The sequence below is a fragment of the Numida meleagris genome, chromosome 11, assembly GCF_002078875.1.
Source record: "Numida meleagris isolate 19003 breed g44 Domestic line chromosome 11, NumMel1.0, whole genome shotgun sequence".
NCBI classification, from domain to species: Eukaryota; Metazoa; Chordata; class Aves; order Galliformes; family Numididae; genus Numida; species Numida meleagris.
In genome coordinates, this window is record NC_034419.1 from 12767521 (window position 1) to 12786217 (window position 18697).

At 42.9% G+C, this 18697-nt stretch overlaps 1 protein-coding gene across 2 annotated transcripts in view; it reads left to right on the forward strand.

Moving 5' to 3' along the window:
* PTPRG (protein tyrosine phosphatase, receptor type G) overlaps positions 1–18697 on the forward strand; it is a 379675-nt gene that overhangs the window by 78105 nt on the left and 282873 nt on the right. For both annotated transcript variants that reach the window (XM_021409043.1, XM_021409044.1), the window contains exon 2: positions 9897–10001. In XM_021409043.1, coding sequence (XP_021264718.1) covers positions 9897–10001 — 105 coding nt within the window. The remainder of the gene's footprint in view (positions 1–9896; positions 10002–18697) is intronic.

Below are 18697 nucleotides of genomic sequence, written 5' to 3' on the forward strand. Positions count from 1 at the left end.
ATCTTTTCACTTTGAACAAAGCAGCTTCTTTGGAAGAAAATGAGAAAGTTCTCAAAATGGCAGGTCCTGTTTTGGGGGCACGTATCCCTGACTAGGAGCTTGCTCAGCACAAAAATCTCCATTTTTCTCAGTTTCCAGTTTAGATTTATACTTCGAGAAATAAATGTGGATAAAACCCTTTGCCATGAAATCTGTATGTGATGGAAGTTGTCAGCATGAAAAGATTAAAAAAAAAAACAACCCTATTTTGTAGATCATAAGCCAAATTAAACACATTTCTACACAAATAAACATGGATGGCTGTTTGCTTGGCTCGACTCAGTTTAAGTTTGATCCTAAAATAATTTCTGTGTATCTGGCTGGAATTGCTGTCACATGCTGGAGGCACTAAATCTGGCTACCTGAGTGCCTCAGATCTGTTTCAGTGCAGAGTGATACAAATCTAAAATTATTTCTGCTCAATCCAGGGGAACATGCTCGTTTCTGCCCTTCCGTCTTTCCTCCGGGAGATTACACAGCCCTGGGTGGTAAGACCTGACTGCAAACTGAGAGGGAGATGTCTCACAGTGGGACTAGAGCGTTTCTTCTTTCTTTTCTTAAATAGTTCTTTATTGAGCTTTCCACCTTCTGCATTAATTTGAGAGCCTGAACCAAATAACCAGGAAGAGATTGATGTGGCCTCACATTATTTCACACAGTCAATAAATTGTTAAATGGGCCAAAGGACACGGGTTAAAAAAATCATTTTGTATAAAGAATGAGGGATTTTTATTAGCTGACAGAGCCCCTGTCTCTGAAGACTTTATAATGGGGCAGGTTTGATCTTGAGCCACGCAGGGGGAGCAGCTCTGTTGGCTTCCTAAAGTGCCTCCCCTTTCCCCGTGTGAATGAAATGAGTTGTTTGTGTGCTGAGTGAGTGATTCCTTACCAGACTTGTGTTGTGTGCTGAGTGAGTGCTGAGCTCGCTGCTCCCACCGTGGTGGAGGCAGCTGCGTTTGGTGCGCAGCCCCAGGGATGGGCTGCTGGCAGCACCCATGCTGCGCTCTCCACCAGGACAGATCTGGCACACTCTTATATAAGAACACGGTCTGACCTAGCAGGCTTTTAATATCCTGTGTACCTGCTAGGATTGCCCTTATTTAAATGCTAGGAGGGACGGGGGCTGAGGATGCTATTTGAAGTGTTCTGAGATTACAGTGGTAATCTTGTATCAGTGGTCAGGAGAGTAGTGAAAGCAGAGATGATTAAACGTGTGCTTGTCTGCGCTGTAACACCTTTGTGGTTTTAATGGGATGATGAGGAAATGGATCTGTAGGCTACCTGCGGGATGCGTGAGTGTGCCTGGCGAGTCTGCAGCCCTGGTGGACAGCAGTCCTGCACTGAGCAGGGCTACCTCACGATACCTGTGCTTATTTTGAATGTTTTGGCTGTCTCTTTGTTTTCAGGATACTTCTTAATGTGTGACTTCTGGGGCTGTGTTTTTATAACAAAAGGTTGCACTAAGGCACATACCAGCAGTGGATACAAGCGAAGTGTTTCCTGAGCTGAGAGGTGAACCTGGTGATACTGTATGAGTTTGTGTGTTTTTTGGGAGCATTACTAGCTTTAGCGATGAGAAAATTGGTGTCATTCTGCATTAAACAAGGAAGTGAAGCTACAAAATGCTCCATTAAGGTCGCATTTATTTGCTCTTCAGAGGTTGTTCTTCTAATGCTGTGTGTACTGCAGCCCCTAATTATGGGAGAATGAGTGAGACAGGTGCTTCCTGCCATGATGTTTTCTGTTGTAAAAGCCTCAAGGTTTATGCTCTTGCAGTAGAGGAAGAAGTGAAATAAGGCCCCCCCCCTTCACTATTGTTAATTGAGCCTACAAACAGGTCACCATTATATATGTAAGGCTTATGTTTCCCAGATAAATTATGCTGGGAGTAACGAGACCCAGCTGGCTCCCTCTTGGTGTTGCCTGTGCCAGTGATGTTGTGTCCCTCCTGCACAAGGACACGGAGCTGCCCCTGGTCTCTAGCTGGCTCCAAGTTCTCCACTGGGGAAGCAGCACGGAGTCACTGGAGCTGACTTTGTGAACAGCTGTTTTGCCCCGATACCTGGGTTTTTGTTGTCCTGCTTCAGTCTGACCCTGCTATCCTAGGAGTAGGAGCACTGCGTCTGTCCTCTCCCTGCTATCTGCAGTGATTCAGTCAAAGAGCATCAGCTTTCCTGTGCAGGTCAGCCTTGCTTGTGAGCCTGCGCTGTGAATTTTTATTTCTATGTTTGCCTAATGCATTGTTATGAATAAAATTCGGAGGTGATGTGACCTCTCTGAAGCACCATATGGAAAGGTGATGAACGAGGATGAGGGTTCCTCCTTTTAAGAAATGCAGGTAATGATGGTTAACAGAAATCAGAGGGACTGTAAAGGATGCACAGGCCAAGAGTTTTTGAGGTTAAAGTTGTCAGGTGCTCCCAATTATTTTTGTCTGACTACCCAAATCAGAAGTGTTTAAAAGGAGTCCAATTTTCAGGATGTACCCATTAGTCTTCTTTAAGATATCACAAATTAGATACATAAAATATCAGTCTGTTTGAAGAACTTTTGTCTTAGAGATATATGACGTGTATTTCTACATGCATGGAAGTGTCGGGAAGCAGTTCAGTAGGACAGAGATTTTACTCTGGGTTTCATACGTTTGCGGTTCTCAGTGATGTGGGAAGAGTGGTTCCAAAGCTGAGGTCCCCAGCATCCAGCACCACGTGTTGCTGGCAGTGTGCCCTGAGCAGCCCCTCCATCCCAGAGGTGCCCAGTTATCTGGGCTGTGTTTTCTGCTCAGCATTTCTGCGTCTTCTCTGGGGAAGAGATAGTGGACTGTTGTTTCTTTATCCTGATGCGTTACCTGCATGTTGGTAAATGTGAGCTCACGTACTGCATTCTGAGAAGTTTTTGACTAAGAATGCTCTGCAAACTCCCTGGCAGAAACTGCCACAGCGCACCGTCCTCCTGGAAGGGGTGATGTTGCAGCTGGTTTAACTTCTGTGTTTTTGTCTTGAGATGGAGCTGTTGGCACTGCTGGTTGCCTGTGTGACTTCGCCGCCTCCTAGCAGAAGCGCTGCAATGATGCCAGTTGACATCAGTGGTCCCAGTTCACCAGCCGTGTCGTCTCGCACAGCTGATGCCATGAAAATCCCGAACCGAGCCCTTTCTAATCAGCCAGCAGCATCTGTCTCTTACTGGCCTCCCAAGCTTCTTTTTCTGAGCCCTCTTACTGGGGCACTGGTGATGCAACTTGAAGTTGCCTGGCTGCCTTGCTAATGAGCTTTGCTGTAAAGCTGAGGAAGAACTGTGGGATCTGGCTGTGACTGGGGACACTTGGGTTTGCTGTTTCCTGGGAGGAGCTGGCTCTGTGAGCATCACTGGTGTGATTGGTCTGGTTTGGCTTAGAAATCTCAAGTAGGATACTTTTCTTTTACCCCTACCTAAACTCCATCCCTTGCAGTGTAAGACTGCACTGAAAATCTGTTTTCTCTTGCTTATCTACTTCAGCTATGGTGCCTTGGGAGTGGCGTTGCATTGTTGCATTGGAGTAATACAAAATACATTACACAATTCACTGGCTACTCGAGATTTAATGCACCTAGTGACTGCTGTGTTCATGCTTGGGATGAGGGCTTTTAATTTCACTAGTTAATTGAATCCCTGCAATTTGACAGCGTGTTCCCTGCACCATTTTTAATCTTCACGTTGCTGGTTGGGCCCCGTAAAGGCTGCATTTACATTCTCATTTTAGGTTTGTGCTGTTCCCACGTCTGTTAGGCACAGGAACAACAGAATGAGCTGTGTGAGAAGTCCCACGTTGCTTTTGAGAATAGGCCTGTAGGTTGTGCTCACGTAGGAGTTAAGGGTGACCGTCATCTGGGAAAGGGATATACATTGCTTGGCAGATGCAGCGTTCGGATGTCTGTTGTTGCACTTAGTCATGAGAAACTTGTGGTTGGAACTCCCTTATTTCATTAATGGAAAGCTGTTTGTGAAGATTGTGTATGTGTTCATGGGAGAATGGACCGTGTCTTTTATCTGATAATCAGAAGAAATCTCTGCGTCAGAATCAAAGGAAGAAGTCTCATTCAGAACATAATTTGATGCTGCCTGACCACTATATGCTGTTTTCACTTTCATCATTTTGGCAAGATGTAATCTCCCTAAAATATGGGAAACCAGGCCTGAAGAGTCTTTTTAAAAGTAATGCGCTATCAAAACGGATTAGCTGTGCCTGAATTATTTACAGATTAATTTTCTCTAAAGAGTGGTAAAACATTTGAAGCAAGTAGCCTAGTTTTGTTTAGCAAGTTTTACATTAGAGCCTAGGCAAATGGATCTAACCATTATTTATTTTAATTTTACAAAAAAAAATGCTTCATATTATAAAAGTATTTCCTGTCAATTATTTCTTTCCTCCCTCTTTTCCCCTTCTGGCTCACTTCGCAACAGTTATTTTAAAAAATTGCCAGGAAGCCTAAACCATTGTCAGCAGAGCACGTGTTAGCGTGTAGCATTGCAGCACCTTCACCTTACCTGCCTCTCTTTAGCACAGTGCAATTAAGAGCACCTTTACTGCTGTGTGTTTTCCCTTCTTTCTCTCCCCTATGAGGCTTGCCTGAAGCTTTATGCTTGCAGATGGCCAAGTGTCTTGGCTCACTGATCTCTTAAACTCCATATCAGAGGTGGTGTAAAAGCCCTTAAGGTAATGTTCCTGTGCCTCCACTCCTTTCAAAATGCATTGTTGCGCACTGTTCAGGAAAACAGTGGCTTCCTTGTTCTTGAAAAAGTTTCTTTCACAGGAATCAAGTTGATAATTGCTGGCATTCCTTATTATTTAGTGCTTCTTGGCTAAATGCTACCAAGATTTTTCCTCCCCATCTTAAGAGTTTTCAAGTGTGAACAGCTCTCCAGATCCCAATAGCCAAGTCTCTTTCTCTAAAGACATCCCTATTTTCCAGCAGTAGCACCACGTTGAAGCACATCATTCCAAGTGTCCCCATCAGGAACTTGGGCTGTGACAGACTCAGCTGCCAGGGCAGCCCTCAGCCAGAGCATGAGCTGGGCTGTGTGTGTGCCATTGTCTCTGCACTACTGTAATCAGAACAGTTAAAAACAGATTTGGGTGCAACCCTTCTTTTCAGAGAAGGCTTAAATGAATCTGAGTTTGGCACACTCTTTAGTTAATCTACTGTCATAACTAATGATTTCACCATTCAGAAATAAAGTATTGACCTTAAAGAGTTTTTCTTACGCAGCTGATGGCTTGATACCTTTTAAATGCTAATGCCCAGGGTATAATCTCTGTGAATAGTATAATAGCTTTATATTTAAGGTAGATTGGGGATAAAATTTGGTGTATTCATGTGAGCTAAGAATACCAGTAAGGTATTCAGGCAGGAATTACCTAATCATGCCTTTGAGGGCACTTATCAAATAATTTTTATTGGAAACTTAATATATTGAGGCAGTGTGAATGGGAAGCTGATCAGAATGCTAAGGAATATCCCAGCATTGCATTGCTTTGCTGTCTGCCGATATGCAGTATGGGTTGATTAATTTAGCACATCATCTAAAATCATGTAGCGTTCAGCACCGATTAAAATGATATGGAATTGTGTGTAAGAGATTTCTCCATGTTAGCTATGAAGGATCCCCTGTTCCCTGCAGAAGTCTCTGCGATGGCACCCACACAGCCCCGCCGACTGCGGGTGTCACGCTTTGTGGGCGCTGGCCCTGCACCAGCAGCCAGAGGACTTGCTCAGGATTTAATTTCACGCTTGTGTATCTGAGTGTCAGATTGGTCCCTTTCTTTATTTTAACTGTGTATTTGCAAGTCTCACACCATGCACTATGGCATTCTCTGCTCTGCCAGCAGCACTGGCACGTTGCATCAAATGAAACCTTGCAGGGTAAGGTCTCCTGCTCTCCTTTTTCTTCCTCTGTCTCCTGCTGTGCGCATGTATTTTTCCCCCCCCCAATCCCTCTGTTTTAGCTGCTCCATTTTGAGCCTTCCAAGAGCATGTTCCTGCCGCTCCTATTGTCCCGATTTCCACTTCCCCCACTTTTGCAGGGTTCCCAGAAGATCAGAGCCTCCCCGTGTTTGCTCCGTGCCGGACCAGCCCATCTAATTGCTGGCTGTTCTCCAGTCTCCAGTTCTGTGGGAGTGGAGCAGGAAATCACTTGGCTGCTCTGTTCCTGAGCTGTTAACTGTCTCCCAGCTGAGAAAGTCTTGTGGAAACCCGCAGTGAGGAGTGTTAATAACTTAACTCTTAAGTACTTTCTCCAGAACTTGTTCTCCTATTAGAAACAAAAGATGTCAGTTGAGTTTGTCAATTATTTGCATGTATGACTTCTGAAACAGTGGAATTGGGATGTTGCGCAAAAATGAATACATGTGCTCTGGTGACTGGAGTGAAACCTTTAGCTGCATGTTTTTTTCCAGTGGAAGAGGCAGATTCAGCAATGCTCGGATGCCTGTTCCATTTTCGCTGGCGTCATCGGGTTGACTTGGTCAAAAGGCACATTCCTGGTCCCCCCCGAAACCTGAAAAAAGTAAAATCTGTCTGACGCGTAACATGGGTTTGGCACGTGAAGAAGCATTTTCTTTTTTGAAGTAATTTGACTTCGATGCTTCTCTTTCAAACTTTTATCTGTTTGAGGTAGAAATGAGGGGCGAGTTTGGGTTCAGACAAATGTATTTTCAGTTTTTCCACATGACAGGTGAATCTGGAAATCTCCTGCGTGCTCTGTCCTGTACCTCGCACCTCCCCGTGTGAGAGCCCCCTGACCCCAGCTGACACCAAAAGGAACAAAAGCTCCTCGAGGTTGAGCCTGTCTTTTCCTGATGGCCTTATCAGGGTGAGATATTGCCAACAATAGCTGCTTGTTCCTGCAGTGTCTTCTCCTCATTCACGTGGCCCTGTGCAGGATACGTGGCCATGCTGCAGACAGGCTGGGGAGCAGGGCCAGCCAGGGAAGAAGGAGATATTGTGTTTTTTATGTCAGAGACAGACCATGACCTTCCCAGTTCACTGCATGGCCAGGGATCTTGACCTGTCATCCTTTTCCTAGAGTTTCTGCAGTTATCCAGTCAACATACATCTTCTCTACCTCGCTAATGGCTGCTGAATTACTGTACGTCTGTAAGGAGACTGTTGTCATTAACGTTGGGCTGCCTAGCACTGTTGTGGGGCTTTATTTAGAGCAGCGTGCTCCAGTTGGTTTCTTATTCAGTACTACAGAAGATGTCTATCAGGATAACCAGTGAGTTCTCTTCCACAGTTCTCTTGGCAATTACTTGAGCTGCCCTCTTGCTTTGTGACATCCATTTTGGTGGAATTAAGCCTGTGTATAACATGGCACTTTGCAACTTATGAATATAGATAAACGTACAAATCTATTGCGTACGTGCAGAAAACTGAAAATGCATCTATTCACCAGAATACCAGGTTTTTAATTGAATAAACAAAATGCTGACTAAAGCAAATGTTCAATTTCACATTGAAGTTAGGCCTTCATAAAAGCCTGGATTTGCATAATTTAATTTTCTGCACAGAGGATACTGTGCAGAAATCAGAACAGCTATGAATCAGTGGTATGATTCATAGCTGTTCCATGGTTGACATGTGGTGTGTTGACAGTGCAAGCCAGGATTACAAAGGGCTTCACAGTTTTGGATGTTTTGCACTGATTCTGAGCCTTTCTCCCGTCAGCAAACACAGATGATTTGAATGAGTTCCTTTCTTTTGATGGTAAAGCACACAGCAGGGCTCACCGAGACATGCCCACAGGAGCACCTTCCTCCTTGGTGGTAGCAGGGTGATATCTTTCTTCTACCTGCAGGAATCATAGCTTGTGTGGGGCGGGGGTGGGAGGGAATGAAGTTATTTGCTTCCCCTGTGTAGAGCATGCTCAGAAAACAGCTGCTGCTCTCTTCTGTATTAAGGAGGAACTTAAAATATTTTTCCCAGGACACAAGATTTTTGTCTCTTTTTGAGTTATGGGGCTAGTTCTTCTGATAGCCTTTCCAGCCACCCTCCTTGGGTTAGTTCTGTGCTCTGTTCCTGGGGTGTTCGTGGTCTCCAGTCTTTGCTCAGTTTTTTGCTTGAAACAGTTTGGATCTCTGTCACCTCTTCCTTCCAGTCGATGTGAATGTCTGTCACCTCCCAACCAGGCAATACTGGGGTAAATCAGAAGAGGGAATAAGGTATGTGGCGTAGAGCTGCCTACAAACCCTCGTAGTGTATGTTCCAGTGTTTCTAGTTCAGCCTGGAGTGACTTAGCATTTGGAAAGTTGCCAAGAAATACGGAAAACTCATTCAAATCAGAGGCTCATAATAAATTGCACAATTAGTACCTTTGTTCGCACAAGAGAAGAAATTGACGAGAGCAAACCTGTGATGCCTTTCCTGGGATCGCCTGGCTTTTCCTACCATTTCAGCATTCCAAACCCTGCAGAAATCCATGACCCTTGCTGCAGGTTGTCTCAGAGCACCCACTGGGTGCAGTGTGTTCTCTGCTGCTGTGGCACCAAAGGGTGTATCACCCAGAAGCTTTAAAAGTTCTGGAGATCTCAGTGCTTGCCATTTGTTAAAGATCTGCTGCCAGCTGCATTTCGGCTTGGCTGTAGTTGGCCTGAGAGTAGAAGGGAATCTGGATCTCAGTGACTATGTGGGTAGAGGTGCTTTGGGCAGTTTTCTAAAGTTTTAGTTTCAATAATTCAACTAGTTAATTACTGATCAAATAAATGATTTGAGATCAGTTGGACTTAAATTGCCGTAGAGTCATGTGGTGTGTACCTGTTCTCCTCATTCTGTGTGTGGAAATCTAAGGGTTTTTTTTGGTGGTGTGTTCATTAGAGCACGGAAGTTTTCAGCTGTGATATTGGAGAAAGGTTGAATTTATCTTAGACTTATTGGCATTTGTGTAGTCACACCTCCCGTTGGATTCAGTCAGATGTACAGAAATACTTGAACAAAATTTGCATGCAAAACCTCCTCCCCACCAAAAAAAAAAAAAAACCACCAACAACAGAGAAGTACTTCCTCATGAAAGTTATGCATTTCTTTACAAGAAAAAAAAATTTGTTTGGGGTATAAAAGAAAAACCCTGGGTTTCAATGTAAGATGCATTCTTTTATGTTTTAGTTGCTGAATTTAATTCCTTCTAGCTTGTGAAGTTTTACAAGGATTCCTTCTTTGCTGGCCTCTCCCTTTCATGTCAGAAGGCGTTGGTATTGCACGCTGGATATTCATCTGACACACGCAGCGTTGCTCTGGCTGGAAGGCAGCGCTGCGTGTCTGCTTTGCTTGGATGAATCCTGCGAGGCGATGTTTCTCGAACCCTGCTCGTGTTCAGGCTGTTACCCTATGTGCTGTGGGCTCAGGTCCGCAGGCTGCATGTGGAGGAGATTCATCCCCTCCTGAATGAGTCTGTTCTAAATGATTTAAAATAAAGTTGCGATAGCAGGGGTAACGTGCTCTTGCATTTATAGTCTCTGAAGGATCTTGGTCATTTCTGTGTCAATTTACAGTTATTAGTTTGGTAGCTTGTTTTCCTGATGGCCATCTTGAGGTCAGAGGAAGATCAGTCACAACATGGCTTATCTTCACTTGTGTATATCGGAATATCCTTATGGATAGTGCTGAAGTCAGACTGGCATGTGCCAGATCAGAATAAAGGCACTGGCGAGTTCTGGCTTCTGAATCATCTTTCGGTGGTGGGCCTCCATGGGTGGGGAGCACACCTGTTAATTTTCTGTAAGCAGTGCCAATTTTGTAGTCTCTGCTCAGCAAAGATTTAAGCTTCACAGTGTAAACTGGGAGTAAAGACCACTTTCCTAACGATTCCTGCTTTTCTCTTCCCAGCTCTGACTGAAGGTTATGTTGGCACTCTGCATGAAAACAGACATGGTAGTTCTGTGCAGATACGGAGGCGAAAGGCTTCGGGGGATCCTTACTGGGCATACTCGGGTGAGTTGAATTCTTCAGAGCAGTGAAACATGAAATACGCGTGAAACTAAAATTTCATTGCTTTCTGTTACTACTATGCTCAGAAATAGGATTTTTGAGCCTTAATTTACAGTGTATTTTCTTCCGCTGACCTCCTTGTTTCTTCCTCTACAGTAATCCATTTCTTTCTTGCATCCCTGTCACTTACCTGCAGGATTTCCCTCATAACTCTGCTCTTTCTATATGTCCTGATTTAAGTCTCTTAACGCATTCCTACAGTGGCATACTCCCATGAGCTTTTCTTTACTCTCTGTCTAAACAACGTGTTCCCAAGTTTACAGTTAGCTTGCTCTGGATCTTACAGGGAAACTATAAGGGTTAGGGTGACGCATCCAGGTGAGAGAGAGCACTAGGAACTTCACAGTTAATTATTTGCACGTGTGTTATCACAATAGAGTGCAGTAATGACAATGAGACCTGTCAGTGCAGTAACACACCAGGAAGTGTGTGATGCTGAGAAGTCAGATGGAGGAGGTATTTCGTTATTTGTCCCATTGCTCTTACAAGAGCTCTTAAGAAATATTAAGAAACTGCCAGTTCTGTGCTTTTACGCAGACAATAAAATTTCATTGGAAGTGAATAGGTAAAGTTACAGTTTTTTCCACTGATGCACAAAATACTAGATGTTGTATTTTATTTATTGGATCCCAAATATAAGTTGCTTCATTTCTGAATGAGGTCATACAAGTAAAATACATCTATGCATTTTAGTAATGTAAGACAAAGTCTACTTTTTGTTTAAAACTTTGAGGTTATCATCAAATAGACAAATGTTGTAAGAGTTAATTGCATGCTTCAGCTGAAAGCAGCTCATTTAGATTTTAAGCCCCCAGACTCTTAAGCAGTGGAAAATAAATAGCGGGAAGACTTTTGTGTTGAAGTGAATCGTCTATTATGCACTGGAACAGGTTGCCCAAGGAGGTTATGGATGCCCCATCCCTGGAGGCATTCAAGGCCAGGTTGGACGTGGCTCTGGGCAGCCTGGTCTAGTGGTCGGCAACCCTGCACTCAGCAAGGGGGTTGAAACCAGATGATCTTTGAGGTCCTTTTCAACCCAGGCGATTCTGTGATTCTGTGATTCTATTCTTGTTTGTTGTCTTGCAATAAAATATTGTAGGTTACGTGCCACTTGGCAGGTTTATTTTGTTTCTGTTACTGAGAATTGTATTTGGAATCCTCATTGCTGGTAGTTAAATCAAAATGTTTGAAAAAGACAAAACGAATGGAATTAATCAGTTGTCATATGTGTCAAAACTCATTATTTGAGTTACTACACCTTTTTTAACCAGTCTTTTGCCTTAAAAACAAACAAAGAAACCACAGAAAAATACACACACAGAAACAAATCTACTGAAACAAAGAAGCCCTTCCCACTAAAAGTCACTAAGTCTCATTTGTGCATATAACAATATTCCTAATTCTATTTTTGTGATGGTGTAGTTCTTCCTTTATGAGTAATATCATTTGTTCACCCCTCCAGAAGAGCTTTTACCACCCACTAATCCTTTTAGATTTGTGTCATAATAAAATGTATAGTCCTGATGTGTAATTATACCTTTCCTGTTGGGTTTTGCATCCTTTTGTCTATTGATAAATCTCCTACTTCTATGAGAAAAATAGCCAACCTGTTTTTAGAGAACAGAGAATGACTTCTTGGTCATCAATCGTATGCTATTCCACCTGGTTAGCACCATCTAATTAGAAAGTTTTTTTATCACTATTGCTGACAAAAGGAGTAAACTAGGAGATGGAAAAGGTGGAAATGATATATTTATCTGTGGTTGTCAAGAAGCCAGGTGAAGACATAGTATTTTCTCAGTATGCTTAGGCTGCTGTTTGAGCTGAGTTACTTAAAATGTCATTCCATTGGGCAAGTGGTTTGGCACCAGCTATTCCAGCTGCAGGACACGGGTTTTTGTTGAAGCTTTCATGATGTGAAATGCAAGTGTGAGCAAACAGTGTAGGTACGGTGTGTCCTGGCTGCATGGGTTCTGTGTAACCTGCATCAGAACAAGCTGCAATGGAAGTGACTGGAGGTCTGGTGGCATCCTGAGCCCCTTGCTGCAGAAAGGAGCAGCTCTACCCTACTGAGCCTCACAGCAAGTGCTGGTGGCTCTGCATGAGAGTGGGATGGCATAGGCATGTGCCAAAGCTGAAGGCAACATTTGCAGGGTTGCATTTGCAAAGAAAAAGGCAAAGAGAGAGCCGAGGAAGACACAGTTATTTCAGAAGGAATTCTGCTGGGCATAAATGGTGGGTGGCAGAGCCCAGATGTTAGGCAGATGTTTTTTTCTAGGCAGGCACATTGAGGAGGATGCTCATGTTACCTGTTTCTTTCTCTTGCATCCCAGTTCCCCAGAGTATTTCCCAGAGCTCTGAGCAGGGCTTGGCTAAGCAGTTTATGTATTAATGTCTGTCCTGCGGGAAGTGTTTTGGACATAATGAGGAAGTTTGTCAAATGAGCCTACAGAGTGGGAAATTTACTCCGCAGTAAGCAATTAGTCTGTGTCAGTGGTTTCTAAGCTCTTTCATTGATATTAACTGGTAGCCTGTTCCCCTTTCCTGTCCTCAAATGTTCAGGCCAGCTCTCTTCCAGTTAGTTGTACAACAGCTGCTGGCTCCAGCCCCAGCAGTTATGGGCAGAGGAAAAAAGCTCTGCTGGCCTGTATGCTGCTGAATTTAAGTCTCTTCTGAGGGAATTTGCCAACTAGAGTAAATAAGACCAGGACAGCTTCTGCTTGCTGTTGGTAGATGACCACAGGCAGAACTCAGTGCTGACCAGTAGGCTCACATCTCTGCTGGGCCTGCATTAGGCTGAACTGTGGCTTTACATTGATTTCAGTTGAGCTCTACTGATTTATAGTCACTGAGGCCCCTTTGCGTTTATGGTTGCGCCTGCCTGCTTTGCAGAGCTTTCATATTTCCAGGCTTAAATGTTCTGAAATAAATCTTGAGATGAGACTGGATAGGACTGAAAGCAGGCAGCTGGTTGTGGTTTCCCTGCCTGAGGGTGGAAAAGGGCACAGCCACGTTGTGGAGAGCCCTCCAGTCTTTATCTTCCACAGGATGTATCTGTCCTGCATGCTTAGAGTAACTCCTCTGTAGCATGTTGAGAAGACTGCAGATACACCATGCTCTTGTGGGGGTAAATGGCTCAGGAGCTGCTTTGAAACTCCAGAGATAGGGAATTTTCCTGGTTCTGTGAGGTATGTATGGGATTACTATGTGTTGCTTGTGATGTTGCTCTTCTCAGGCACAGGAGCTGAAGGAGGATGAACTTCCTCCACTGAGGAGGAGTGAGACACACCTCAGGTCTAACATTTGTGTAAGGCACTTACCTACCTACCTGAACGTCCCCGCATTCACCCTGTGAACCCCTGTGCTCACGCTGCGTGTGTCCTGCAGCAAGCCTTGGAGCCTGCACCACAGAGCTGTCCTTTCCCTGTCCAATTGTAAAGGATAGGATTCTTAAACCTTATAAAATATGCCCTTTGTTTACAGACACGATTCCGACTGTAACATTTACTCCAACTGAGGAATAAAACTCACAAAAATAAAGAGCAGATAATGAAATGAAGGCCCATTTTAAATGAGTCTTGTCAAAAAGACAGAAGGAAACACAGTTGGCCTTTCAGAAGAAACTTCATTAAGTCTGCGCGAGGAGCTCTTTAAACCAAATTCAGAAGTGAGCAAACACTGACAACAGAGCACAGTTAACTTGTCTCAAGAGGAGCTACAAGAGTGAATGGAGACTGAAATCTCTTAGATTTTAGGAGTTTTCCTGAAATCTAACTACATATCTATGCAGACTTCTGTGCACATGTGTATTTGTGTATGTATTGGCAAAGCATTTATTCCACGAGCGTGTCTTATGGTTTGCCAGAGACTTTCCTAAATTGCAACTGACCACATTATTTGCAGTGTAATGGGAATGTGAAATGGGCATGGCACAGCCAAAGCGAGAAGTAGGTGTGGATCCTGGCTGTGCCTCAGAGCAGTCCTCAGGACTTCTTTTCACTGTTAATTTTTCTGTCAGACTAACCGCTGCGTGAGGGACAAGTTGGAAATGATTTTTAGCATAGTCTTTTAATCCCACAAAATTCAGCATTTTTCTATCCATATAGAAGCAAATCCAGCATATTTCTATCCGTACCCATAACAGCAACAGATAGCAGTGCAGGTGGCTTCTTGTCAGTACAGAAACGTTTTTGTACCTGTAAAATATTTCTTAAACATGAAAAGAAATCCTACAGAAACACGCAGCTGAAAGTGCTGCATCCAGGGCTTTCTGACCGGCCCTCCCTGTGCGTTGTGTGCTGTTTCGCAGAGCATAATATTCCAGGCATTTGAAGATTACTCTCAGCTGTCAAGTATTGCATCTATCAGCGCTGAAAACACTTTGCTGGTGACCTCATCAGACCCTATTTTGCTGTGCAGTAGCCCCCAGAAATGGTTAGCAAGAGGGTCAGTACTTCAGGATGATACTCCGTTACAAGATGCTGAGTCAGGTGCTTGTATCTTAAGTTAGTGGCTCTAGAGGGTCTACCTATAGCCACTCTAAAAATATACCTACTCTAATACATGTCCTTTTTTCTGAAAAACTCTTATGCAACATTAATGTAACGGTTGCTGCAGTGAGATTATATAAAGCCAGCAGTGGCTGTGGGGAAACAGCACTCTTTCTTCTGTTAATCAAATCAGGAGGCTCCTCTTGGAGTTGTTAGATGTAAGAGAAGATGTGGGGTCTGGTCATACTCAGTATTAATGTGTATGATCACAGGGCGTGGAACTGGGGGGCTGTGCTGTCTGGGGGCAGGATGCTGCAGGTGATAGTGCTTCTGGAGTTTCCTGGATGAACCCGGTGTTAGCACCACAGAGCTGGGCCACACTGCTCTCTTTGTGTCTGTTCTGCTGCTCAGCCCTGGTCTTGCAAGCTGACTCATTCAAGAAATACTCCCTTCTAAGTAATCAAAACCATTTGGACTTCTCAGAGAACAAAAAAGCAGACACTCACCAAGGACGTGTGCGTGTTCTTTTTGCTTGTTTATTTAACTATGGTTTTGCAAAGAAAAATTTTTTTTATAGAAAATGCATAGTTCTTTTTAATCTTAAGGTGTTTTCAAGGCATCTTTTTCCTCTTTGTACTTTTGATGGCTCTCATTTTCTCTCGTGAAATTATTCACGCTACTTACAATGCTTCTGTCTTTCATGCTTATGTATTACTGATGTTTTTTCAGTCTGTAACATTGGATCTCTTCAAGATACTACAGAGCTACCATGAATATTAGTAGAAAGTAATAGAAGAAAAATAGGCTTCATAAGGGTAGACCTTGTGACCTTGTGAGAGGGGGAAAAAATGTCCATTAAGAATAGGATTTGTGGCCACAGTGTCCTGCTAGTGGCCACTATCAGTGTGAGTGCTTTGTCCTACAACACTTAGGCAGTTATTGCTGTCCTTTCAGATGCTATTATTTAAAATATAACCAGTGGTGAATATAAGAACTAAGTGGTGTTCGCAAAAGCACTTGCTGGCATTAAAACAGGAAAGATCAGTAGAAGTTATTTCCTGAAATAATAGCAAATGGTGATGAAATGTAACTCGGTGATGTCTTTTGTAAATGTGTGAATTTCTCTCTTTGCTTAGATTGTTCTCATTAAATAAGCTGCTAATGTGAATTGGACAGGAAATAATCAGTGGATAGTAAGGAAAGCACTGAGACTTTATTGAACTAAGAGGTAACTAATGGCCTGTTCACTGTGGTCAGTATTTCACTCTTTCTGTCTCTTGGGATAATATATCTTGGTATTGAGCCAAACTCTGGCATACACACATGGTTATCACCCCTCTGTAAGGGTACTAACCTCCATTAAATGCAGCATGGTCAAAATGAGCGGTTTCTGCCTCTCTCCCTTTGCTCTTTGAAGCTGACTTCATATAGGGGAACTAAGCTGACAGAACCAGGAAAAATATTCATTAATACCTGATCTGATCAGTAAACTAAGCTTTAAGTATTTTATCTGCATTCATTGGAGATGAATGGTAGCCTTCACTGAACTCTGCAGAAACCAACTGTGGTGCATTCATTTCCATGTGCAGTCTTATTAGAGTAACTAACAGGTGTTCCAGAAAGCAGTGCTACACTTTGTGAGACAAACACAGAAAAGCACAGCTTGAGAATTTACTGTTACCATCTAAGCATGAATCTTGATTTATTTTTTTAATGTGTACAGTTAAGGCAAGTGGTATGCTGTTGTGTGGTTTATCCAATAAACAGGAAATGCCATCTGTACCTTTTGATTGTTCGTATTCTGATGGCACTTGGTCACAGGTCTTCGTGCCCCTGAGCTGGGCACTGCACAAATGTGCACCAGAGATAGAGTTGTCTGAGGTACCTGTATCAAGTGTGCATTTACCAGGAGGTTGTCGAGGAGAATGCTTTTGATTCTGTCTTTGGCTGGTCAGAGTTTTGAAGTAACAAGTATGAAATACTCTTTATAGTTTTTTGTTGCGAGAACAAAGAAACGGATTTCCAAGTTCCTGTTCCTGAGAACAGGATATATTTTCCTAACCTTAAGCTACTGTAAATAAGGAATTCACAATAGCACTGCCATGCTGAGTGTTTAACATAGGTGCCCCTCTTAGGAGAACCTTCCTGCATAAGCAGTCTGTGTAGTCTGTGGCATCACTTCCACTAATCCGTATTGCTTGGGAACATAGCTGTGATTGAGAGTCCTGACACTTGCTGTGTTTGTCTGTTGGCAAGTTTCTATGTAATGTGCTAAGAAACCCTAAGATAACAATTTTACTGAATACCAGCAATACTGTTTTCTGTCTATTCCTGCTACCTTTTCTTGCATGCAATGCTTATGGTTCATTCCAAGTACTGTCATAGTCAGTCATGGTATCCAGTCTGTAATGAAATGGTTGACTGAATTTTTAAATGTTGGACACTGTTATGGTGAAATTGCCTTTTTTTCTTGGCAAAGTTCTTTCTGAAAGTTGATTGTTTTTCATGCCTTAAATGCATTAAAGCAAATCCCTGATTTCTGAATGCTCTGATTTTTTTTCTTCAGTGCTTTTCAGTAGATAGACCACTGACAGCTGAACAGCTTTGAAAAACTTAAAAATGAGGTGCGAAGAACCAGATGTTCCCTCACCTTCAGTTCTTTCAAGAAGTTTTTGCCTACCACAGCACAAAAGTATTAAATAACTGCAACAGATGCTAGATGATATCTTCGGGGTTTCAGATGCAGTTGTTTCAATAGTGCATCAAAGTATTTTTACTCTGCACAGCTCTGGCTATCTATGATGAAATGATGAAGCTCAAAGAGCTGCTTTTGCTGGGGGAGGGGAGACCCCTCACTTCCTTAATGTACTGTGCTTTTTGTTGCGTTTTCTTTGAATGCGAACACTGGGACATTTGTAGAAAACCTCTGGAAAGACAACAACTACTGCACTGTTTCACGATTCTGAAAATGTGCTGAAGTGCAGCAAAAACTTGTGTCAATTTAACCGATTTCTAGGCATTGAAATAGGAAAGAATATAAAATATTTCAGCTCTTCTTCAGACAAAACCAAGTGAAAGGCTTATATTTTAAACCTACAAAAAAAAAGATGGAGTATTTGAGTAGCAGCTGTGATACAAGCTCAGCAAATGTGCTGGAGAATACAGAGAAGGTTGGATTCTGCTGTTGCCTTGACATTATCGAATGATAGCAATAATACGTTGAATTTCCCATCTTGGTTTAATGAGTAACTGAACACATAGAAGAAGAATAACGGGGAAAAATATGCAAAGAGTAAGGATAGTGCAAAGAGAAACAAAACAAAGCATAGAACTGAATAGAACTCTAGTGAGAAGGTTTTTTATTTTTTTTAAAGGAAAGAAAAAAAAACTCACAAACATTTTTTTGTGATGGTCCAAGCATGAAATAATCAAGGCGTAAGAGTCTTAGTTGCAGAGGATGTAAGTGGAGCCTTTGTATGAAAGAGCTGAGCAAAGCCAGTACTCAGTTCATGTTAGAACTGTTGTAGTTCATGTTAGATAGTTGTAGAATTATTTTTTCTCTTTCTTTGAGGTGATTTTTTGAGCTGTGTCATTCCATTCACTCTCCAGAAGGTGATGGTCTTCCTTTCAGTACCTCTGCCTCAGGAACTGCCCCATCTGTTCTCTTACCCAGGAAGTATATCTGTAACATACCTAAGACCTGTGGGTTTTTTTCACTATGGCCCTTGAAAAAGCAGCCCTTGCCCATGGAAGGAGTGTGTCTATGCTAATGGATTCCCTTGCAGAGGAAGCAGCATCAGTGTTGCAGCAGGCTGCTGGCACCCAGCTCCTCGTCAGCTCAGCCAGGGGTGGGCAGAGGTGAGCTGCATTTTTTCCAGGCTGAATGTTACATCTCTGTTAAAGAAATGTAGAGTTGGAGAGTCTCATCTGTGTAGGTTCTTAGGTGTCCTTTTGTGTTGCAGTGTGAGTGTTTAGCAGCTGATAGTTTTAATGCTGGTAACATCTCTGTGGTCGATGTGTTTATGTGGTGGGAGCTGAAGGATGGGGCAGTTTAACTTCTCTGATGCACTCCACAGTGCGTGCAGTGTTGGAAATTAAGCAAAATCCCAGTGCTTTGCACTGTTTCCAACCTTATCAAATGCTAATTGA